Below are 26,796 nucleotides of genomic sequence, written 5' to 3' on the forward strand. Positions count from 1 at the left end.
AAATGTACATGGGGATGTTTTTCATTTCAGGGCTTTATAGATTCAATCTTTTTTACAATATTTAGTGAAATGTATTATGCATGAATCTGTTAACAATTTCTTTTCATTTTGTCATGTTTGTTTATAGATCCAGCCCTTATTACAACAACTGCAGACTCACTCCCAGATAGTAAGTAACATTATGGAATCATACTTGTGAAGTATTCTTTGTGGATAGATGTCTAATTGGCCATCATACCACATCTTCTTTTTTATATTTTTTATCATTACATGTATTTAAAATTTTACACATTGCAGCCAATTGATGCAAGCAAGACAAAACTAACAAATTGCTAGTTTTGTCTTGCTTGCAATAAATGTCTCAGAATGTTAGCCATGGTGATGCAATCAGGTGTCTGAATAATGAAACTAATTGTTAAAATTGAAGAGTAGAAGGGTCTGAAGATATATTCTAATTCATATTAATTTTGTTTTTTTAGTGCCGTAGTGACATAGTCGAAAGGGGACTTTTGTTTGCACTATGTCCATCTCTCTGTCTGTTTCTGTCCATACATCAGTCTGGCAAATTAGTTTTTCACCCTTTTTTTCATTAGGATTAAAGCCACTCTTTGGTATTTGGTATATTATTTTATCATTACAAGTCATAGATCAAGTTTGAATTTTGTTCTGTTTTGTTGATTTTGTGCAAAACTATGGTCCTTAAACTTAAATTCACAACACTTTTTTTCGTCATGCTTGATGATATTGATTTGATAATTGAAAAATATTTTTTTCATGACAAGTTACAGACCAAGTTAGAATTATTTTTTTTTTGGGTCTTATGGTTTTAGGCAGAGTTATGGTCCTTGGACTTTTTCCATATTATTTTTCGTCATGCTTAAAGATATTGACTTGATAATTGTTTTATAGTTTCCACCATGACAATTTGTAGATCAAGTTAGCATTTTGTCCCAGTATAATTTAATTTTAACTGGTAGGGGACTATTGCTATGCTTGTTACATTTCAATTAATGAGAAATCATTATAATTAGAATTATAGATGATTTGCTTTCGAAGGCAAAAGTTACATAAAAAATAATAAGGAAACTTCTTCACCTTCCAGGTATAGTTTTTCATTGAATAAGTGTTTTAAATTAGAATTTAAGGACATTTGCAGGTGTGGTCAAGTAATATTAATTCCTTTGAATTAATTATTTACAGGTGTTAGCAGTAAGTTGATTATAAAGATTTAAACTTTCACTAAATGTTACTTATTTTTGAACTTTTGGTTTTCTGAATCATATCAAACTGAATCATAACTTATAAAAATAATTTTGTAGTAAGTATTGTTTGATGTTTTGTGAAAAAAACCATTCATAGATGATTAGATGTTACCATCAAAAAGTGATGACAACATCGAACCTGCTAACTATCCTTATTTATTGGGGATATCCCCCATGAGAGGTGTTGACCTGAATTTTAAAATTCTTTATTAAATAAACTGACAACCTCAAGTCAGGCATTTAAATGAGTTAAAAGGGCATTTAAGCACACTTATACTCATTCAAATAATATATTGGTAAATTAAAAACACTTGCAACCATAAAAGAGGAGCCTAATTCCTCTTTTGCATAAAATCCCCATGAAGATTTTAAAAAAGTTGAGAGATATGGATAACATCCAATCATCTATGATTTTACTGGAGAATATGGTAGTTCAGTTTTCATACAGCAATTCAACTTGGTTGCTTTTATCGCACCACAGGTAAATTGTCACGTTTTAATTGGTTTAAAGCCGTCACCTGGTGACCCCCTATGGATTCGTAGGGGGTTAGTAAATTCTATAGGGGGTTTATGATGTCACGTCTATTGTTAATGGTGACATCATCTATTATTGTTGTTGTGTTTTATTGTTATTTTTCTACAAAAGCAGCAGAAAAAGTGGTGCATGTTTTACATTCTTTATATGGTTCACTACGAACCCCCTAGGGACCATAGAGGGTGAATAAAATCCATATGAGACTCGGTTGGATTTTACTAACCCTCTTTGGATACGTAGGGGGTCAGAAGCGAACCATATAACTTACAGTATCATTCACCAATTATAATTTGTGCACTACTCCTAGAGGTATTGTCTTGAACAATGTGTACACTTAGTTTGAAATGACAAAATATGTACATCCATTTAAATGGGCTCGATTGTCAAATTAATGTTCATCCATTTGACTCAAATTCTTATATTTGATTTTTAACCATGTATAAAAGACCTCTGATTATTGAATATAACTGATATAAACATCAATATCTATAGATATAAATTGAAAGTGAACTCTTACAATTGAATTTTTATAGGTCTGTTAAATTTAATATTATGGATTAAAAATATTTGTTAATCATCGTTTTAACCTGTTTAAGAATGATTTTTTTTGTGGATTGAATCAGTCAATCATATGATATACCTTTGTTTCGCTTTCAATGTTGACATTCTTTTCCTCTAAATAACTTTTTATAGGCAATTCATGCGTTATTCATCTCTAGCTAAGGGGTTAAATTGAAGTTCACTTGAATACAGATGCAATGAGGTCAGGTTGAATTAATCATTTGAATAATTCATCATCCATGTTTCTTAGCAGATGCTAAAAGGGAATTATTAATTGACTTTTTAACTTTCATTATAATGATTGACCAAAAAAAAAAATCATATTTTAGATTTTTTTATTTATGTATCTCATAGCTTATTATTGTGCTCCTTTAAGGGAAACATTTCACTGTAAAACTTAAATGAATTTTGATAGTAATTCTACTTATAGTTCAAAATGTGTTTTATATTTAAATATTAGTGCATTTCGCACAAATACAAATCATTTATTATTCAGAGGTGTTATATTTTACTATTAGAATTTAGATAAACCTTTCTGAGTGCATATGAGTGCATATAGGTGGGTGGGATTATTTTTTAATAGGAACAAAATATACATGTATGTGAATTCATTAAGAATTTAAAAATCTATATTTTAAATAAAAGATAAAAACATCTGAAAATTATAAACTGCCGTTTTTATCTTAATCTGTTAAGGCGTTTAATCTGCTTTATAAATACAATGAAAATTGTAGGTGAAATTTTAAAGTTAGGTTTGATATTTATATTTGTACTTTAACTGAGTTTATACATACAAAAGGGAATAAGGTGGATATAAGAAATAAAGGGAAAACATGGATATACAAACTTAGGAGTTGTCATGACATTTGGCAATGCAGGTTTAGCATTTGGCAGCAAAGGTATATTATAAGAGTGTATTTCAATAGCATGACTTATTTATAGAAATATTGAGAAGTGGTATTATTGCCCCTGAGGAAAAGAAAGATCAGTTGAACTGTGTATTCTCTGTATAATTGTAATTGTTATATTATGTAGATGGGAAGTTAGTTAAACCTATGTCTGATCCTATTTGCTTCTTTGAGCAAATATAATATTGATATTAGTGGCAGATCCAGGGGGTTGGAACCCCCCCTCCCCTTTTTTTTTGACGATCAATGCTTTTGAATGGGAGCATATAGTTGGAATCCCCACTTTTTAAAATGGCTGGATCCAGCCATAGATATTGATATAGAATAACCATAATTTGTATCAAAATATACATGTTATTTGTTAAATGCTTAGAAACAGGTAGAAAGCAAGGCTGTGCCAAGTATTTCTTCTTGTTTAGAGACAAGTACAAATGTACAAATAAATATGCAAAAATATATTTCAAGACAATTATGATATGGTTATTCTTTATACTCTGCAGCTATAATACTGTTCTAAATGAAATATTTAGGGTAAAAACCATCATTTTGTAATTTGAGCGGAAGACGTATAATGTCTGCAAACTTGCATGTTTTATTGATGTCATAAATAAAACTCTACGGAAAAGCATTGCCAATGTCATAAAGAAAATGATATACAGTGTCTTTTTTTACTGTTTAAACTAAACTATAGCCCATATATGGTTAATGTTATTTGACTACGCAAATAGCACAAGTGCAATATACTGAAATAATTATCTGCCAAAAATCAAGATACACGTACAAGCAATATTAGGTCACCATACATCATTATAGTTATAGGTGGTTATTTCAACATTTATGATATTTTAGTTAACACATAGATTGATAGATTTTTAATTTTTTTTATCTTTTTCTCAAGTATTTGTTTTTAAATTGCTCTCATTATTTTTTTTTTTACCACATTGTTTGTTTAATGAAAGTTATTGATGTTATAATGTTTATGCCTTTTTGGACCAATAGTTGGAAATAAAAAGCTTTTTCTTTATATAACAGGCTATTATTTGAACTTGGAATTATTTTTAATTATGGAATTTGCATAATTTCTTGAGTTTAAAATTTTTAATAGATTCCATATTTATTTGGTATTATAATCTTTTGAGCGGTTAATAACACTTTCCATACAATATATTTTGGTTAGATAGTGTTGTACGCGGCACACTACATTCTATTGAAAATTAATAGAAAGTGTTGTGTGCAGCACAGAACATTTCAGTGCATAATAAACATGAAATTTATTAAAAATTTCAATAACAAGAAATCAAGCAAATTCCATAATTAAAAATAATTCCAAGTTCAAATAATAGCCTGTTATATACTTGTTCTAGATAGATCTGAAAATGTGCTATATTATTGTGTAAAAATAATTTTTACAAATTTAAATTGTCACAATGTGTTTCCTAATCCTATTTAAGAATGACTTGTTAACTTCATATTTATTTATTTAAGTATTTATAAATTCAGTACACAATGAATATTAATGGTTTGTAAGAGTGAAGAACCTCCTTGAAATATTAAACAAATTTTGTAGTTACATATTAATGGAAATGTCGAAAAAAAAAAATTAGTGTTGGCATCAGTTAACCTTTAAACTGTTGTAAGAACAAAATATTCAATGCCAAATATAATATGTAAATCAGTAAATCAGATACCATGTAAGATTCGAATAAACTGTCTGATGTAAAACATGAATTGCAATTTTAAATCTTAGAATGATCACGGAACTTAATTTGACAAGTCAATTGCCCAGTGATAAACAAAGAAACCATTCCAATTTTACAAAATTAATAAGCACAAAGACATCTTGTCTTTCAGCTATGAACAAAATTTTAAGTAAAACTAATCTGTTGAATGTACATGTATAAAATGAAAATATATTGAACAGTTTTTAGGTGTTCAGAATTTATAATTTAGTTCATCATCTCAATAACTTAATAATGTGCAGTTGCACATATTTAAAAATGTCATCACAATCATCCAAGGCTTGGTTGTAATTTAAACAAAAAGTTGATAAATGTGGTTCCCTAATTTGTGCCTCATATTTTGCAGGAACATTACCTTCTAAATACATTTTTTGTGTACCCTTGTTATACCACTGGAATCTAAATGCAGTTTGAAATATTTTTATACGCCCGTCAAAATTTTGACGGGACATATTATGGTATATCTGTCCGTCAGTCTGTGTGTCCGTCCGTCCGTCTGTCTGTCCAGCGTAAACATGTTGCACCGTAACTTGAGAACGACTTATCCAAATTTTATGAAACTCAACATAGTTGTTTCTTATGATGGTCAAATTATCCGTACACTTTTTGGTGAAAATAAGATTAAAACTTTTTGAGTTACGACACTTTGTAAGTAAAACAGGGGTGTTTTTTTTTCACATGTCGCACCGTATCTCAAAAACGATTCTTGATTATGGCTTAAAACTTCAAACACTTCTTAGTTATATTAATCTTAATATCTGTATACTTTTTCGTGATGATTCAAAATTTTATTTTTGAGTTATTGAGTATTTTGTAAAAAAGGGGGAGGTTTTTTTTTACATGTCGCACCATATCTCAAAAAGGATTTATGATTATTGCTTAAAACTTTACACATGTCTTTGTTATATTAATCTAAAGATCTGTATACTTTTTGGTGATGATTCAAAATGTCATTTTTGAGTTATTTAGTATTTTGTAAAAAAGGGGGAGGTTTTTTTTTACATGTTGTGCCGTATTTTAAAAACAATTTATGATTATTGCTTAAAATTTTACACACTTCTTTGTTATATTAATCTAAAGATCTGTATACTTTTTGGTTTTGATTCAAAATTTTATTTTAGTGATATTTAGTTTTTTATGATTATTGCATAAAACTTACACACAAGACGTCTCCCCTTAAACTATGAATTCTCTTTTTTAACTATCAATATTCTACCTCACTACATTCAGTATAACTTATTTTGCATTTGTTTTTAGCTGGTAAATCAGTAACTGATGATGGATTAACTAGTGCTGAAATTGCTGCCATAGTTCTAGGAATATTTATTTTCCTCCTGCTCCTCCTGTTACTCCTGTTCTGCTGCTGTAGGGATAGATGTAAGTTATCATTTACTCGTGCATGTGTATTTTGGAGAGAGAAGTGGAAGGACTTTTTCCAGACTTTGGATTGGGCTTTTATATTTTATAACAATTAAAAAAAACCAATGTTTTATAAAAACAACCACAGTACAAATCACTATAATAGAAAAAAACAAAGGATATTGGGGTATTCATCCATGACACAAAATAAGTTCAGGCACCAGCAAACAAACACACCAAGAGCTAAGGAACAGTTTGCTTTTATTGATGTTCTTCATCTTAAAATCATATTGAGCCCTTCAACACAGAGCAATGTCATTTCTAAGAGTAAAAGTAGCCATGTAAGTGCTATCAGAAAACTATAATAGTGACCAACACCACCAATACAACAAACTATAAAATGGTCAAAGTGAAAAAAGTTGGTAGTAAATTTCATAATTTTGTATTTTATTTTTATTTTATTTTGCATTGACCAAAAATATTCTTGAGTTCATACAGAATATGAAAAAGAAGATGACAATGAGACAACTCTTCACAAGAGACCAAAGAATACAGAAATTAATAACTAAGAAGTAAAGCATTAAAATGATGATCAAAATCTTTTCCATGTCTTTCACTTTATTTCAGTGCCTTGCTTTGGTAAAGGAGTTGTTGAACCAGATGATAAGACACCATTTAAACATGTCAACAGATATGGTGAGACAGATCTGTATTTCACTAGTTATAAACTGAATGATATTAGAGAAAAACGAGGAATAAGACCACCACGCCCCAGAGCACGCGTGCATCGTAAACCTGAGAGTACACAGTACTATGACACTAAGCCAATTTATGACTATTCTGGAGAGGACACACGTAGTGTTCATACAGATATATCACTGACTGTTCCTGTGTTCTTAGAGAAACTCGATGGCAGGTCGGTATTTAAATAACTTCTATTGAAAACCTTGATTTTAAATGCTCCCTTATTACATTTCTAAGCATATGCTAATTGCTTAGTTGGTCAGTCCCTCTCCAAATCGAACAGTTTCTAGATGACCCAGATGATAACAGTCATCCGTAAAGGACCTTTGCTAGATTGGAATGAAATTTAAACAGATTGAAACTATAATTTAAAAAAGGACAAGAAGGCCATTGATTTTAGGGCTTAAAGGTCAAAAAAAGAAAAATTTGTTTCCTGGTTATAGCTTGAGTTTAATTTGGTTTTTATGTATTATTGAGTTATTCATATATTGTTGCATTTTAGTGTAAGAGGAGAAAACCCAGTATCTATGTAATTATACCTGTAGCATTTGTTGTCAATTTTATAAAGGAAGTAAAATATACTAACGGTTTTGGTGTGGAATAATTCTAGAGAAACAACTGATTTACTTTTTAGCTCACCTGTCCCGAAGGGACAAGTGAGCTTATGCCATCACTTGGCCTCCGTCATCGTCCGTCGTCCGTCGTCTGTCGTCGTCGTCTGTCGTCGTAAACTATTTCAAGAATCTTCTCCTGAAACTACTGGGCCAAATACTTTCAAACTTTAACTGATTGTTCCTTAGGGTATCTAATTTATAAATTGTATCCGAAGTTATGATCTATCAACAAACATGGTCGCCATTGCTAAAAATAGAACATAGGGGTCAAATGCAGTTTTTGGCTTATAACTCAAAAACCAAAGAATTTAGAGCAAATCTGACATGGGGTAATATTGTTTATCAGGTCAAGATCTATCTGCCCTGAAATTTTCAGATGAATCAGACAACCTGTTGTTGGGTTGCTGCCCCTGAATTGGTAATTTTAAGGAAATTTTGCTGTTTTGGTTATTATCTTGAATATCATTATAGATAGAGATAAACTGTAAACAGGAATAATGTTCAGCAAAGTTAGATTTACAAATAAGTCAACATGACGGAAATGGTCAGTTGACCCCTTTAGGAGTTATTGCCCTTTATAGTCAATTTTTAACCATTTTTTGTAAATCTTAGTAATCTTTTACAAAAATCTTCTCCTCTGAAACTACTGGGCCAAATACTTCCAAACTTTAACTGAATGTTCCTTAGGGTATCTAGTTTGTAAATTGTATCCGAAGTTGTGATCTATCAACAAACATGGTCACCTTTGCTAAAAATGGAGCATAGGGGTCAAATGCAGTTTTTGGCTTATAACTCAAAAACCAAAGCATTTAGAGCAAATCTGACATGGGATAATATTGTTTATCAGGTCAAGATCTATCTGCCCTGAAATTTTCAGATGAATCAGACAACCTGTTGTTGGGTTACTGCCCCTGAATTGGTAATTTTAAAGAAATTTTGCTGTTTTTGGTTATTATCTTGAATATTATTATAGATAGAGATAAACTGTAAACAGGAATAATGTTTAGCAAAGTAAGATTTACAAATAAGTCAACATGACGGAAATGGTCAGTTGACCCCTTTAGGAGTTATTGCCCTTTATAGTCAATTTTTAACCATTTTTCGTAAATCTTAGTAATCTTTTACAAAAATCTTCTCCTCTCAAACTACTGGGCCAAATACTTCCAAACTTTAACTGAATGTTCCTTAGGGTATCTAGTTTGTAAATTGTATCCGAAGATATGATCTATCAACAAACATGGTCGCCATTGCTAAAAATAGAACATAGGGGTCAAATGCAGTTTTTGGCTTATAACTCAAAAACCAAAGCATTTAGAGCAAATCTGACATGGTGTAATATTGTTTATCAGGTCAAGATCTATCTGCCCTGAAATTTTCAGATGAGTCAGACAACCTGTTGTTGGGTTGCTGCCCCTGAATTGATAATTTTAAGGAAATTTGGCTGTTTTTGTTTATTATCTTGAATATAATTATAGATAGAAATAAACTGTAAACAGCAATAATGTTCAGCAAAGTAAGATCTTCAATTAAGTCACATTGACTAAAATTGTCAATTGACCCCTTAAGGAGTTATTGCCCTTTAAAGACTTTTTTCACAATTTGTTCATCATGTTGACCTACTTTAAAAAATCTTCTCCTTTGAAACTGCTGTATCAATTTCAGCCAAACTTAGGCTAAATGAGTTTCGGAGTATCTAGTATAAATTTTATATTTTATTTCCTTGTATGTCAAGAAACATAGCTCCTATGGCTAAAATAGAACATAGGAGAAAATGATTATTTTTTTTGGCTTTTGAAGAAAATAGGACGATCCAAAAAACATTTAAATAAATTGAAAAGCCAAAATAATCATTGATGAGAGATTTAACCAAAATAATTAAGGTGAGCGATTCAGGCTCTTGAGAGCCTCTTGTTATTTTTATTTTCTTAGATCTTTATTACCATGATTACTAAGAAAGAAAAGTATACCTCTTGTGTTTTGAATTTATAGTCAAAGTGATATTTTCCACCATATTTCAAAGAATTTAAAGTTTACAGCAAGTTATTTGTCACTTTTTAATGAGGGAAGTCATGATGTTCAGTAGAAAAGTGCAATTGTCCTGCAGAAAAAGCTTAAACCTTATTTATTTTAAAAATCAAATATCCTGTATGGGTTTTCCCCTAAAAATATGTTTACATTTTCCGTTTTATTTATTGTTGATAATATATAATGTGTTGCTTACTTTTGTGGAAGTCCAAATAACAATTGTCTTGAGTACATATAAATGCAAGTCACGATTTCTCTCTGATTTCCTATGAAAAACACTCTTTTAAATGTTTTTATCTTAAAATAAGATTTATTTTCCCAATTTTCAAGAGGACTCCTTAATATTGTCTTTAAAAACAAATCATACTTTATTGATTTGGTGAATTTAAATCTTTTAAATTTAGTCAATGGCATATTTAGACAGTTTGTTTTGTTACTTTAAAATATTTATTATAAATTTTTATTATGTGGATTTTTAAAACTATTACATTTCTGAACTTCCAATTTATGACAAGATATTTATCTCTGATTCTATTCCATAACTTGAGAATCATTGTCCTATTGCATTACAGAACTTTGTATTGATATGACAGAAGGAAAGGGAAGTTCAGTTTTTGGGATTCTAATTTTCATCATGATAGCTGTTATATAAATCTCCTAATTCTTAGAAATCCATTACTGTACTATATGATTGCAGTAGATATATGTAGTTTTAAAAATCTAGATTGTTTTTTGCTATAAGAAAATTATGATCAGGTTCTTCTCTTTTTATGCACCATTTATGGGCATTATGTTTTCTGGTCTGTGCCTCTTTTTGTCCGTTGATTTGTTCTTCTGTCCGTCTGTCCTGCTTCCAGTTTAAGTATTTGGTCAAGGTAGTTTTTTTTATGAAGTCCGAACAAATTGAAACTTAATACTCATGTTCCCTATGATATAATCTTTTATTAGTTTTTACCCTATTTTCATGATCCAATGAACATAGAAAATGAAAGTGCGGAATTGGCATCCGTGTACTAGGGACACATTCGTGTATTTAAATAGATTATGATATAACTTTGGAGAGGCATTATTTTTTATATCACTTAATTAATTCTGTAAAGATCACTTGATTTAAATAAATTCAACCATTTATTTCTAATCTTTGAGACTCTTATTTCATTGCTGACAGTTACGCGTGATATATTATCATGATCTTCTTTAGATTTCATAAATTTTTCCATCTCTTCCTTGTACAAACAATGTGGCGTTGGTCTTTTTCCTTTTAGTAATTTATTCATTTCATGAACAACTTACATGTGTAATGATTCTTTATTTAAGTGAGAATCTTATCATGCTTAATGTTGCCTTAAATATTGAATAAATAATAAATGGGAACTTGAAAACAGCAGTCATGTTGGTTATACTTATTTTAACATCTGAATAAGTTGTATATTATTTTTTAAACAATATACCATAAATTAGAAACGTATGTTACAGAAGCATTAAATGAATATTTGAATTAGATTAAGACATGCACCCTTCACATGATTAGATGAAGCGAAGGTTACTGAAACCATCAAGGTTAAATGTGCAATAAGTCACCTTCATGTTTGTTAAGGTCACATCAGTTTTCGTCAAATATAACTTTCTTCAAAGTCAGATTGATATTATATATATTTTTTTAACCTTTTTAAAGTGAAAGTTTCAAAGTAGAAGTTTATAGGGGAATGTAGAATAATTTTTCGGGTTTTTGTGCTCATTTGTGTATCCTTTCAGTAGTCTGGTATCAGGTTAGATTTTGATTTATGGTTGTTTATATAAAGTTTGTAATGATATCATCTTGAAACTTTGAATGCAGGTACATTATGATTTTAACTATTTTCATATAAAGGGTTTTAACCCAGTTTTAATGGTTCCTTGAATATGGAAATGTTTTTTTTGGAGTCAGACATAGTGTCAAATGGGCACATAGTCCTGTTTTTCACAGTATTTCATCTTTCTCCTTGAAATGGAATAATTAATAAATCCCATGGTTTATAACTATCAAGAAAATGGCTTTGTGGGACAAATAAAATATGAAGAATTGGACTAAAATGGATGTTACTACATACATAATGTGTAATAAAGAGAGTGATGTGCCAAAAAGAAGTTTGTTTAGTTAAAATTTATATTACATCAATTTCTTTGAAAAATTTGCAGACTTCTGACCAGATAAAAAATAAAAATATTAGGGCTAATTTTAATTCTTCAGAAACTTTAATGCGTCCGAAATACTTTTCTTGATTTTCCTGTATCCCAAACTCTCATACTGACAAAAACTGAAACCCAAAGATGTATAACTATACAATGAGTGAAGAGAAATATGATTCAAAAGATGCCTAAAAGAAAAAATAAATCTTAATTCATCTTTATCTAATGGATATAAACATTTATTTTTCAACAAAAGGAATGCATATTATGTAATTCATTTTTGTTTGTTTAAATAGTTTTAAAGTGGCCCCAATGAATAAGCTTAAATTAAAAAAGTGGATGATGACATTTTTTATGCAAATTGTAACTAATTCAAATTTTATTTTATTTTCAGTGTGTCTAACAGGCATACCTATATTTCTAGAAATGGTACAGCCAGGTCAGAATTAATCTCTGACCTTGATGGAATGGATAGAGTTAAGAAGTTGAAAAAGAAAACAAAGAAAAAGAAACGTAGAAGTCAACGTCCAGTAGAATATGAAGAAAATATCTATGATGAAATACCTACCAGTACACCCAGGAGTATGGCACCGCCAGTGCCACAATTGCTAAGGTCACTTAAACCCTTACCAAAAAGACTTAAAACTGAAAGTGAGGCTTCATTTGCTTCTTATTCTGGACGATCAAGAACTGACCCCTCATCATCAGGGGTATATAGTAACCATGATTATTCAAAGCCTAAGAAGGAGCATGCAATCAAAATAGACTCTGATAATGAAGACCTCAGATAATTTGGACCCACGATTGTTAAAAGCCCAAATGAGATTTAGTTTTAAAGAGTCCTAAAACTGGAAGTTTTTGGACAGATTATTATAGATTGTCAAGTCAGACTGTTATTAACATAATCAAAATATTAGTGATGCAGGATTACTCAGACTGTGATTTTAAAAGTTAGATTATGCATAATATATATATATTCATTAAATAAAATAGTAAAATAAGTTAAAAAGTTAACAGTTCCATTCAATCGATTTCATCCTTCCATTGGGACTCTTCAGGATAACTGAAAAGGCGTCGTTAATGAATATATACATCTGCACATGTGAAATTTATTTTTTACGCCTATATATATATATATATTTATTTTTCTATCAGTACTGAATTATTCTTCATCAATGATAGAAACAAATAAACTATTCATTTTTCTATATTTGAAATATATATGCAACTCTTTTTAAACTTTTTTCTCTGTTTTATTTTCAATTAAGAGATATCCATGGATTAAATTGATTGTTGGTATTAACACCACTTTCAGCATGTGTGACATTAACATAGGAGTCAAGAGAGACACAGAAATGTTTATTGAAATTATAAGTGTTTTTAAAGTTGTTTTTTTTATTAAATATATGAGTGATTTTATCTTTGAAAATGTGTACAGCTATTTATTGTTGGTAAAAAAAAGTGATATGTGATATTTAAAACAAATTTGTTTTAAACTGAAGACTGTGATAAATACATGTTTTTTGTGTAACTTAAAAATAAAATATGAGTGCTGTATATATGGATTTCTATTTTATGTTGTAATTCTTAACATGTCAAAATTAGGCTTCTTTTAATATTGTTTACAGTTTTAAATAAGTATAAAAAGTTGTGAATTAGATCAGTGAATTTTTTCAAGGAATATAAGGAGCTCATTTGGATCTTTTCACAGTTTATTATTATTTTTTTTATAATGATTAATTTATTAACATGGAAAATAACTTTATTTTAAACCAAACAATTTAGGTAAACAAAATAAAACTAAAGCTGCATTTAAGCTGAGGTTAGATTCTCAATGATAATCTTCTTTTACAGTAGAGTTGTAGGTGTAGTATTTTTTATTTAAATTCTAATTCAATTTTTTAGGTTAGTGGAAAATTTTTGGAAAAATTCCTAACATAGGCATTAGGTTACCGAAATAATATAAAATACAGATTTTATGACAGAATAAAAGTAAGCAAGAGATGATTCTTTGGTTGCATTTGTGATTGATTTAGAAGATAATTGATTTCATCGTTTATGCATAAGATTTGTAAATAGTCCATGACAATCAGAGTCCAATACGCAACGATTTTTATGTAGAATTTGGTGCCTTTTAAATGTGTGAATCTGGTTTTTCTAATACAATGTTAACCTGTGTATTCTGATTATAACGTAGATGGTGAGGTGTGAATCTAATCTTATTTTTATGTAGTCTGTCATTTTTGTCTGTCAAATCTCATTTGATTAATTCTATCTTTGCCAATTAGAATTTCACTTTCAAGCTTTTTGACAAAATTCTTTTATCATACATGGCATCATGTTTCTTTTTTTAAGGAATAAACTTTATGTAATTCCAGACTTACATTTATGGAAAACAGGCTGTTTTGTCAGATTTCTGATATTTAAACAATATAAATGTTGAGCTCACAATTTTTGGACAAAAAGTGTATTTTATAATTAGCAAAGCATGAGGTTGGTTGTATTATATGCTTATAGTGCAGCTGTTTATAGAGATAATTTTTTTTCTCAAAAAAATACATATATTGATTTATTTAAATGCAGCGATGCAATGGACTATTGTTTCTTCAATTATTTATGGAGATGAAGAACAGCAATACAAGTGCTGTCCTATTGCTCTGTGGTTGTTACTTATCATTTCATCCTTCTTTTCAAACCTTTCAATATCATGAAAGCTATCATCATTTTGACAATTATGTTTTTTATTATATAATTTGGTTGGAATTAGAAGGTAAAGGATTACATTTTTGTTTCATTTATATTCATATGCCATCATTTTAAAAACTTACGAATTATTTTCAATTTTTGCTTGAATGAGAAATTTGTAAAATGGATATAACTGAGACTGATGTGTTGTAATATTATTTGTGCTTTGCTCAGACTATGTTGAATAAAAGCAAGTAATAAGATTTGTAATAATTTCTTTGCATTCAATAATACTCAGAGTATAGCAATGTTTTTCATTTTTGCTATATTTTATTATTTTATATTTATAAAAGATATCCATGACAAAGAGACATAACGTTTATAGTAAGGTACAAAGTTTTTAACATGCAAGTCATAGGAACAAATTTTGGATAATATTTTAATGTTTTCTTAATTCTTTTCTCATTTTTACAATGCATATACATTATATTGTCAAATAAAAATTAATGGAGGATTGCTAAGTTGACAAATATAATGCTGTGATACCATCAAACCGTCCATTTTACATTTAGAAAATCTTTAGTGAGAAATAACATTGTTCATTAAAATGTATGTTATTTTTAGTGTTTTTTTGGTTTTTTAAAACAAAATTGAGAATGGAAATGGGGAATGTGTCAAAGAAAAAACCAGACCATAGAAAAAACAACAGCAGAAGGTCAACAATAGGTCTTCAATGTAGTGAGAAATTCCCGCACCCAGAGGCGTCCTTCAGCTGGCCTGGATATTTGTTAAAATCAAGTGGCAATCTCAGATCAATATAGATTTTCAGTGATGGACAATGGTTCACCAATTACTAGGTAAATAAACAAAAAGAAGAGAAAGTCAACAGAAAAAAATGGAAATCAACTGTCATATTTCTGACTTGGTACAGGCAGTTTCCAAAGAAAAGAGTGGAATCAATATGGTTTTACATATATTATACTATAATTATCATCCAAGCATGTGCAACATAAGAACTGATAAAAAAATACTGTTTTGGAAAAAAAAATAAAAAGTTATAGGTTAACCTAGCTGGAGAAGGTTCCTGGCCTAAAAAAGCAACTAAATATAGTTGGGTCAAATTAGTTTTGTGCACTCTCAACCCAACACCTATTATATATCTCACTGAGACACCTAGAACAACCTTTGCAGTAAATATCGCTACACTTCACAAACAATCTGCAAAGTACATATTAAATTCTGCTTGAAATTCGAATTCAGAAAAAAAACCAGAAAACAATTTAATTGTATTTCTAGGAGTAAAAAAGGAAATAACAGTAGAATAATTACAATCTTGAACAATTGTTTTATGAAACAAACACAAGATAAAAAGATGAAAAGAGCTACACAGCTTTCTTTTGTTTTTGTTATTGACAACTATTTTGAGGAGAATGTACATTTTTATCTTGTTCTGCTGAATGCATCCTTCTACAAAGTCTCTCTATTTGAGATAAATTCAGAACTTTTGAAAGCTATATACTATTTTGTGACCTTTAGCTTTAGAAATAAGATATAGTGTTCACAATGCATAGAACCATTCGAAAAGGATTAACAAATTACTGTGCTTTTCAAAGAAACTTTGCTTTTAACAATATAAATCGACAAAACAAACACCAACCAATATGGTTTCCATGCACAATCAAGAGGTATCACTGTTACTAAATGTTTTGGAAGCCAAAATTTATAGAACGTTAGATCATTAATACGAAGATAACCCAAATACACCTGCCAAACCTATATAAGGTCAACTTTACATATAGGGGTTTCAACATTAGTAATAGGGCATTTATATATTTCATAAACTGCCAAAACACTTTCGAGTTCTGGTTGAATGTTTTAAGCTACTGCTACAAAAAGGGTTATAAGTATTGAAAAAGCACTGTAATTAAAATATTCCTACTATACAAGTTCCATTTAATAATATACCATTTTATAATTTGTGCACCTAGAGTAAATTGTACTGTTTTCCTTGTCATAAAGAGGCATACAATATCTTCCTAAGGAAGGAGCAATCAATCAATCATTTTCAGTTTTTGCTAGGCATATCCCCTACATGTAAATATATGTTAGGAAGCTATTGTGACCAAGGCTACCATTTCCTGTTCCAGTAATGATACTCAGTCGTGTGTCTCATGAGAAGAACTATCTTATATCTACGCAGAATGCAACCTTCTAAAAAGTAAATTCTTATAAGAAACACAAGCCCTAAAATGAATAATCAACTACGACATATACCGGGTATTCACCACATGCGAATGCTGCTGGTATTTCAAACATACAATTTTAAAGATACTTGTAAAGATATGACAAAAGGCAACCATTTCAGTGTAAGGTTTGTGTCTCAAAAGGAGAGACGAAAGATACCAGAGGTTCATTTAAACAAAATATCGAAATTAAACTCATGACGCCATGGGTAGAAAAAAAGACAAATAATAGTACACAAAACACAACATAGAAAACTAAAGATTTAGCAACACGAACCCCACCTTAACTGGGGTTGATATCAGTTGTTCCGAAGTGTAAGCAGATTCTGCTTCAATGTAGCACCCATCGTGTTGCCCATGTTAGTACAAACCCGGTTACAAGTCTTACTAGTATTCGGTAGGATACATTCGTGAAAATGGGGAAGAAATTGTATTTATGACAATACGAACACATCCACTATCATCTGTGAAACGGATGTTTTTAAACGGTCAACCAACTCGTGATGGCGGCCGTAAAATTAACGAAGGGATGATTTCATGATCAACTTCCCCATATGGAACTCGTGGTTTAACAGCTTCCTTGTGAGCAGCACCCCTCTATCAAGGATATCATGATTGGAAATACTAGCCCGTCAATATCGTATAAATTGGGAGATATGCAGGTACTACTGAAATGTAGCAAAGGCATCTCTTTTGTCACAAGTTTCGTTTTCAACCAACCATCAGTGTCAATTTCTAGATGCAAGTCATGATATGAGACTTAACATTTATGTTTAGGTTTAACATAGATTAACTGTGAAAAACATTTGTCTAATATGTCTGCTTATAGTTTTTACCATAAATACAATTATGAAAATATTGTGGTATTTCAAATTATTGTAATGAAATATATTAATATTGCTATCTTTGTTACTGTTTGTGAACAGCTTAAAAACCCGATTGGTCCAAAGAGCGTTATTTCCATTTGGATACGGCCAAAGTATTTATAACCTGCCAGTTCGAATCAGTAATTCGAATCTTTGGATGTTTCCGACTGAATAAAGCAAATGGAAACTTTCACAAGGTCGAGGATACAATTACATATAACAAGGGAGACAACTTGTCAGTTATTATTTGACAAGATACATGATATGCAATTTGAATGAGAAAATGAAGAACTTTATCTGCATAAAACACATAAATACATTAGTAAAACTATCAAATGAAATAGTAAAACATGTTTCAAATGAATTTAAAAACAATGACAATTCTATCTCACCATACATTCATTTATTTTGTTAAAGATGATCAATTTATGTTGCAAATCATGTACATGTATGTATTATAAATGAGTTAAACTTTCTGAAATGTATATGAACAACTATTTAAAATGATTCAAACGTAACTGTGATAATCTCAATAACAATAAGTATTATGCTGTCCAGAAAATGACAATTTGGCAAGATCAACAATATTCATGTATTACACAATGTATAGGAACACGTCACGGTGGATAAGGACATTCCCTTCATTATTGTTTAATCTGTCGACAAGAACTCAAATCATCTCGCAACATCAATGTTTTGTCTTTACATTTGGATTTGTTAAATGTGCAACTGAAAAGATAAAATACAAACAATTAAAACATCGAAAAATAAAGGCAACAGTAGTATACCGCTGTTCAAAATTCATAAATCGATAGAGAGAAAAAACAAAACAAATCCGGGTTACAAACTATAACTGAGGGAAGCGTATCAAATATAAGAGAACTACGACACAGCAGAGAGACAACACCGAAATGTAATACACAGAGAAACGAACTATAAGAACGAAACATGTAAGCATGAATTTGTATGATCAGCGAAGTATGTTTAGGCAAATAATATAAAAAATAGTGATGTAACTTCTTCTTCCGAATTGAAATCAATATTCATTTATCAATTTTTATTATCAAAATCAGTTTAACTACATATTTAAAACGTTGATAAAGAGTACATGTTGCTCAATCTATAGGGTTGTTTTCTGCGGTGTTTGTGGATTTTTGCTGAAGTTTTTTCGTAATTTCTATAACGTACTTTTTTTATCATGAGATAATACCCAGGGCTTGATTTCCACTTTTAAACAGTTCTGAAATATGACCTGCGAACTCTAGCCTATTTTTCTTTTTCTTTTATATATTTATATCTTTTTAACAACCTGTTATAAACTCAGTCTTAAGCTTTGTATCTTATTTTTTTTATATACTGTAGATTGTTTTTTGTTGAATATATATTCTTGCCATGTGATGAGTTATCGACTTATGAGTGTGAACATTTCTTTGATATCGTGCTCGTCTCTCTTATAAAGTATAATACTTCTAGTAATTACTTACAGATTCAGATAGAATTGATTGTCTGTACCACAGAGAGGGTCCAACGTCTTCGGGCATACCTTAGAATCAACATCTGTGCAGAATAACACGAAGTCTATCTCAGTTGGGAACTGCAAATCTGTAATCTGAGGAGTTATTTGTGAAGTAGTGGTCGATACTTGTGATCGAGTCGATCGTTCGGAGGATGTCTTCAACAGACTGATTAACACAGATTTCGTTGTCTTTAAATTTATAGACTTAACGTTTTTGGTAGCTTGAGTAGTTGTAGAACTCACTGTATAAACATCTTTATTTTTGTCATCCTGTGTTGACGTTGGTACGTTGACTTTTTCAGTTGTTGTCGGTACTATCATATCTAAGGTGGTCATGATTGTTTCAATGCTTGGGATTTCTGTTGTGGTCTGAATGATGGACAGGATGGAAGATTCAGTAGACTCTTTAATTTTTTGAGTAGAATTACACAAACCATTCTCACACAAGGGTTTTTCTATTGCTCCCTGAACTTCCTGGCTTCCGTTTGTATTTTCTGTTGATTCAGCAATATGATGTCCAGGTAATTGTTTCCTTGTTCTAGTAATATTGTTATCTGAACGAAAATTAAGTCGTTCTTCCACACCCATTATAGTTGAGTTTTCCCCTGTAAGTGAGCTGTTTGTTGACTCTTGGAGCTTTCTACCTTTAATTTTATAAGCATTTCTTCTCGGTGTGACACCATCTATGATCTTTTTAGTAGTTTTTCTGTACATAAGTCTTCCTGGTGTGTTTGTTGATACGCTGCTCGGTTTTGTATTTGCTTTGAAACCAATCATACATTGTGAACAATGACCTTTGCATTTAATCTCAAGTCCATTATTGTGACATTTAGCCTGCGCGTAAAGACACCTGAAAAATATAATATTTATGGAACTTTAAAAAAAGGTGATAGTAATCATCGATGTTCATTTTATTAAATCGATTGAAAAGAGAAAGATCGAGGTAAATAACATAGCTCGAGGGAATCGCATGAACCCCATACGGGGTGCGTCGATAGGGTAAGCATGCTATTTCTTTACACACATTACCAGCATCACCATGTCACGCAGTCATAGATTCCCTGATTTCATTTATTGTGCTCACAACATTCAAAATGAAGTTCCCGGTGGAGTATATTCTAACAGGCTTTCCGTTGTAGAGCGACAAAACCCCTAAATAAATGACAACAGTAATTTACCAGTGTTCCAAAGAAAGATCATTAAAGATTAACAGGCTTATTCTGGTACCTTTGATAACTAATTTAAATTTGTTTGTTACATTAGAGCCGCGTTTCGACAAATTAGAAAAAATCAACATTTGAAGAGTGTGGAAAATAAAATATGCAGAAAATTAGTGCCATATACGACTCAATTCATCTATGCAACAGGTAAAACATGGAGTGTTTATTGTAATAAATTAATATAAAGCAACAGAACATTTTCTGAAAATAAACTTATCATTAATAATTCATATCAGAATGACAGTGCTAAATACTTCTATAGGAATCCCATTGGGGACGAAATGTGAAATTTTGGGAGTTTTTTTCGATAGTTTGGAAAACATCCCTCGTAAATGCTATGCGTCGCCAATAAAACTTCACATGCAAGTATCAAATCGCCATTTAACGGCTGCAACCCTTCAACTTAAGTTTTGTTATTTCTAAATTTCATGAAAATGAAATAAGTTATGTTTGTTCCTCTTTTGTGTTGAATATCAAAGTATATCAGTCATAACTAAATCGCTGTCATGCGTTTGTTTTTAAATTTTTTCCAATGAATTAAAATTATAACAAAAAGACATGAAACATACCTGTTTGAGTAGGTTTTTCCATCATTTCCACAAACAATCTCGTTTGGCTCGGCTGAATATTGTAAGTTACAATTAATTTTAGTTACTGTTGCACACAACTCTTCCTGTGACTGTCCAGCAGCTACGATATGTACCAGTATAAAACCTGTAAATATAATCATATTATAACTGTCATAATGTCATACCTAAGTAACAATATATTGCATTACATTACTTAAGTTTCTACTAAAGAGTAGGATTTAAAGCTCACCTCTCTCACATTATTTTATAAAAAAAAAAATCGAAACAAAAATTTATACGTTAATATTGTATAATATTTGAAGGTCAGGAAAGGACATCGTTTCCTGATATTGGTCATTAGAAATCCAAATTATATAGGTGTAAGAACATCCATCTAAAATGTCCTTGGCTTATTGACCCTTTTTTGTTAAACCATATCACACTTTGGCCCGGTTAATATTGTTTAATTATATCAATTTTGAGAAGATAGTAAATAAAATAAGACACTTGCTAAGCTATTGAATGTTTACATGGGCTCTAATTTTCGATGAATATATTTGATTGATACAAAATATGTTTATTATTCTAAATTTAATTGCACTGTGATTTAATGCAGACTTTTTATCTGTATTTTTAAAGTTTGTGTAGACTCCTTAATAACTTGGAGATTAAACTAGATACTAGAATATTTTTTTTCTCGTTATGTTGTAGTTTCTTTGACTCATATCTCTATCTCGTTTTGTACTCATTAAAGTATAACTCTATTTGTACTGACATCTTGAAATTATTAATACAGTTTTTATATGGGTATTATACTTTTCTTAATATTTTTGTAAATATTTAAAAGCTTTTAATACATATATATTAAACACCAAATTTAACGAGTTGAATTTTAATGTTAATCAACTTTGTCTTTAGATTTAATTTGTGCATATTCGCTTTCGGAATGACCAAAGAGTATTAAGAACATTCAATTTGCGACAGTAAAATCCACAATTGACGTCCACAAGTATAAAGTTCCAATATTGTACTTCATAATTTGAAAGCAGCTGAACCTATTTTTTATGTATCGTGCGTAGGAATAAAATCGGGACCACTATGTAAAAAACAAGTTATAACTGGTTTTGACTTCATGACCATCGTATTTTCTTATTTCAAATAACAAAACGGATTTAGATATTTCAGAAATGCAAAGAACAATAAGTATATAATTCATAATGTAATAAATAAACTTTTATACCAGCTGTACTGTTAAGAAAAGTACCATCTTTTCAAGTTAACCATTAATCAAAATGATATATCGCTACTTGAGTATCTAAAGTGTTTAGCTTTAGATTATTATGTTGACAAATTATATCATAAACTTAGTTTGGAGAGCTCTCTATCGTTCTCAATGATACCACTCCCTTCAAGTAGCAGTGATCGACAATGATATTGGTAAATAGTATTGCGTATTATTGCTAAAAAGTAAAATCAAAAACATACTGAACTCCGAGGAAAATTTAAAACGGAAAGCCCCTAATCAAATGATCAAAAAGATATATGTTCATCCTTTTCTCATTTCCTAATTCTTATCATCTAACAATTTTAGAAGTATTTTTTTTTAAATGCAGTTAATTAATATAGCACATTGTTTTACCATTCCTGGACTTGTTACAGAAGAACAGCGATAGAAAAAGAAAATTAACTCTATATAAAAAGTAAAATAACTTTGTAAATGCATGCCATAATCATATTTTCATGATTTTTTCAATCTCAATATTTTGTTATGACTGTATGAATAGAAAACAAGTTTAATAATTAATTGGAAAATTCGACTGCACTTTCCGTTGAATACTTGTTTTACATTTTAATTAAGAGTAATATTGCTTAAGTTATAGACAATATAAGTTTACAAATGTTAATAACTAAAAAATCAATAAAGAAAATACAAACCAATGTTAAAAAAAGGGGATGACATGAACTTTCAAAAGGGCAAAACAGGGGCGTGGATAGGCTAACTGTTTCCTAGTAAATAAGTGTTACAATCTATAGATTAAATGGAGAAACAATGTTATACTGAGGACAGATTCAGTAATTTCGGAAATAAAAAAAAAAAAAAAAGACTAGAGAATACTTTTCAAAAATACTTTCTTATATGCTTTGATATTTTCATAGTATAATAACTCTACTAAATCATATATTCCTAAGAAAATCCTGCATGTTTATTTTACAAATTTTTGTAATTTTATAGTATTTATCCAAAAATGTACATTATGGGAATTACTAACTAATGCCAATTTTGTTTATTGGAAGTTAAGCGTAACGTTGTCTTTCAGACATAGATAACTTTATATTTTGATTGAAAGTGTATCTGGAGTAAGGATGATTTGGAAAAGCGAACTCCAGAGAAAGTAGGTGGCCTTGTTGCAAAACAAACATTTTTAGTATCCAATATACTATTCTTTTCTAGCGATATCCACACAAAACACATGTAGAATTAACAAGTTGATTTCAGAAGCTACATGTATGAGCGAATACTATTTTGATTCGACAAAAATGCTGTTTTCAGATGTCTACAGACATTTATATATAGGTTACAAACTCAACTTTTATACAAATCAATTCACAGTCATATTTTTTGAAATTTTCATCAATTTCTTTGTTTTGCAGTTATGCTACCATTTGTTGACGGAATCTTACTTGTACCGACGATAATTATTAGCGTTTTTTTTAATAATGATATAATTACAAAATAAAAATATTTTTTCGACCATCTAATTCATATGTTCTTTCGATGAAAACATTTATTGAAAATTAATATTAATAATTATAACAATAAATGAAAATTATTATAAAAAATAAACAGCATTCTGCTAAATAATTCTTAAACTCTGCAAGTGCATGAACTATGAGTAACAGAAACTTACCTAATAAAAGTTTACAAAGATGAGCCATTGTAGATACGAACTAAACTGTTGTCTATATGTACTAAACAACGTGTAGTTTATTTATGAAATGTATTGGTAACAAGTATCGATTATAAGATTTAGGACTGGCATATGTAGGTTGGACTATGATAATTTACAACCTACCGACCTAGTCGTTCCAAAGTATGTTACAAAATTAGCTTGAATTTAATTTGGTTCGACTGACCACAATCCTGATAGCATTGGACTTATGTAAACATAACAGATTTGTTTTAGTTATTACATTGTAATAATGACGTCAAGTTGTAATCAAAGTCCATGAAAAGGTGAAATTTTAATCAAACGAACAAACTGTTTTTAAATGCAGCATTATTAAATTCACGAAATATAACTTGTTCTATTGCAGGTGCAGACGATACGTTTTAAATTATGACGTAAAAGCAAAGAAAGTTCATTGCTGCCTAACAAAGAGACCTTCCTTTACATTAGACATTGGCGTAGACGGAGTCATTTAATAAATAAAGGCAACAGTAGTATACCGCTGTTCCAAACTCGTAAATCTAGTGACAAAAAAAAAATTAGGGTAACAAACTTAAACTTAGGGAAACGCATTAAATATAAAAGAACAACGACACGAAAATGCAACACACACACAAACGTATAAAACGAATCGAAACAGTTGGAAAATCGAATGAAATACGACCTTGAAAAGCATAAACGTGGTACTAGGAATTCCTAAAATTTGGTAAACGTAATAAAGAGAGGCGAAAGATACAAGCGTGATATAAATCACAACACAGAAATCCAATGATTGGGCAACAGTTCATTACAAAACAATACTTTATAATACCATACAATACAATACCGGTGTTTTAATAAAACAGACTGATTTTTTACCAGCACCAGATTTTTACGAAGCAAAACATAATTAAAAGCGGACAATCAGGAAATTGTTTTAGTCAAGGATGCCTGACTTGGTACATATGTACGATTCCTAGACCCCATGTTATAGATAAATTTAGGAGGAAAAAAAACACAATCAGAGCACTTATCCTCATTACTTGCTAATCATAAACAATGATGTTTAAATATCTATCGAAATTCAAACTTTGGTGACAGGCTTACTACAGTTTTAATTATTTTTTAAATAACGAGATGCTCATGTAATTACAAACCAGTGATAAGTCTAGTTCAGTTTGTCAATTGAACTGTTGGAGTAGACTGCTTTGTTTTCAAAAAAAAATTAAAAAAAATATATATATATATATCACCTAGCTTCATATTCCATTATTTTCATATATTTAGGCTTAAAGATAAAATTACAAATGACCAAACCAAAAATAAATTATTCAAATGAAACATCTTTGTAACGAGTAGGCATATTATTAAATTCAAAAAAGCACCTCGCTTTGCAAATAAAATAATTTTCCTTCTTTTTATACGTTTAAAGTATTTCAGTATACATTATATACGTGTATACATTATTTTATTCATGAAAATGCATTAAAAAAAACATCGTCCACTTACACAGCTAAAAAATCCTTGGCAGCAGACTTGACTTTGGATCTTCCAAAAACAAATGTATTATGTTATCCAAAAGTCGCAGTGACTATCAATTGTACATCAATATGAATATGATAAAATGTGTGTACTCTGAGGTTGCATCTAACCTTATGATGTATTTAAGTTAAGCAAAAGAAATGACAGTGTATTAAATGATGAATATAACAAATATTAGCTAGGAGAAACATTTGTCCTTTAAAATACAACTCTCAAATTGCTACGAAATCGCAATGATGCGATGTGAATCGGTTTATAAGTGCAACATCTCATCAAAAAAGTAAAATAATAAAAAAACGAAAAAGTTCCATTTTTCATTTGACATAAAAACTTATACGTATATATATATCAATTTATAATTACGTTTAATTCGTTATAACGTTTGACCCAAGGAAATCGACGTCATTGAAAAATCGGTTCCCCTTTGAAGTAATAGCATAATCATTCTGACAGTCACACAGGAAAAGATGCTTGAACTCGAAAGTCGTCTTAATCGTTATTGGTACATACACCTACGATAGGAAATAATGATGATCGAACTAGTTTATAACAACCAGGTTTTCATATGATATTGAGGTTTGTGAAAACAAAACTGATAATACAAAGTAGGAAAAGAAGAGTTACTTCCACCTGTCATTGTTATTTTTTAACTATAGATGAATGATTTAGAGTTAAGTTGTTTTATATGTTTATGTAACATAATTTCAATATCTTATCTTTTCTCAAACAAAGCAATAAAATCGGTTACAATTTGACATGATATTTTATTCAATTCTAATAAAGTTAATTATAATACAAAATTCCAATATGAGATAAAAATCGGCTAATTTCTGTTTCTGATGACGTCAATTGGAGTGAATTAAAAATAACGGAGATTCTTCAACAAATAAAGCAATTTGTCATAATTTGTGGAAAACGATTAGAACAGCACAGGTTTCCGATAAAAAAAAAATTCGAAAATAATATAACTGCCACATTTTATCTTTAAAGCCTTGGAATGAAAAGTAATCAACGAAAACACTTTTTCCTTTTTCAATGATTAAAACCATTTCCTAAATAAGAAAGATTTGAAAATTATAATTATTAGAGTCAACTGTAGTTTACTTTTGATATATAAAAAAAAGATACATACAAATGAGAAGGGGGGGGGGAAACAAATTATGGAAACGTTCGAACTCAAACAGGAGCGAGACCAGGAAGTCGAGAGGCTACACATATCGTGCTCTGCATGCATTAAGCGACATGCTATTCCGGACTCTGTCAAAATGTTAAAAACGATATTTAGATCAAATCGGTATATTTACAGATCACC

General features: G+C 30.0%; 2 protein-coding genes across 2 annotated transcripts in view; one reads left to right on the forward strand and one right to left on the reverse strand.

The window, feature by feature from the left end:
- LOC134722335 (sushi, von Willebrand factor type A, EGF and pentraxin domain-containing protein 1-like) overlaps nucleotides 1-12,875 on the forward strand; it is a 91,123-nt gene extending 78,248 nt beyond the window's left edge. The window contains exons 55-58 of the mRNA XM_063585947.1: nucleotides 128-169; nucleotides 6,263-6,382; nucleotides 6,992-7,280; nucleotides 12,311-12,875. Coding sequence (XP_063442017.1) covers nucleotides 128-169; nucleotides 6,263-6,382; nucleotides 6,992-7,280; nucleotides 12,311-12,707 — 848 coding nt within the window. The 3' untranslated portion in view covers nucleotides 12,708-12,875. The remainder of the gene's footprint in view (nucleotides 1-127; nucleotides 170-6,262; nucleotides 6,383-6,991; nucleotides 7,281-12,310) is intronic.
- Nucleotides 12,876-18,171: 5,296 nt separating this feature from the next.
- Nucleotides 18,172-23,952, reverse strand: LOC134722336 (uncharacterized). Its single transcript, XM_063585949.1, has 4 exons — nucleotides 23,925-23,952; nucleotides 21,016-21,160; nucleotides 19,195-20,076; nucleotides 18,172-18,439 (listed from the first exon to the last, which is right to left on the reverse strand). The coding sequence occupies exons 1-4, from the start codon at nucleotides 23,950-23,952 to the stop codon at nucleotides 18,355-18,357; spliced, it is 1,140 nt and encodes a 379-aa protein (XP_063442019.1). The 3' UTR covers nucleotides 18,172-18,354.
- Between the last annotated feature and the right edge of the window lie 2,844 nt (nucleotides 23,953-26,796).

Source organism: Mytilus trossulus, chromosome 6 (genome assembly GCF_036588685.1).
Source record: "Mytilus trossulus isolate FHL-02 chromosome 6, PNRI_Mtr1.1.1.hap1, whole genome shotgun sequence".
Classification (NCBI taxonomy): domain Eukaryota; kingdom Metazoa; phylum Mollusca; class Bivalvia; order Mytilida; family Mytilidae; genus Mytilus; species Mytilus trossulus.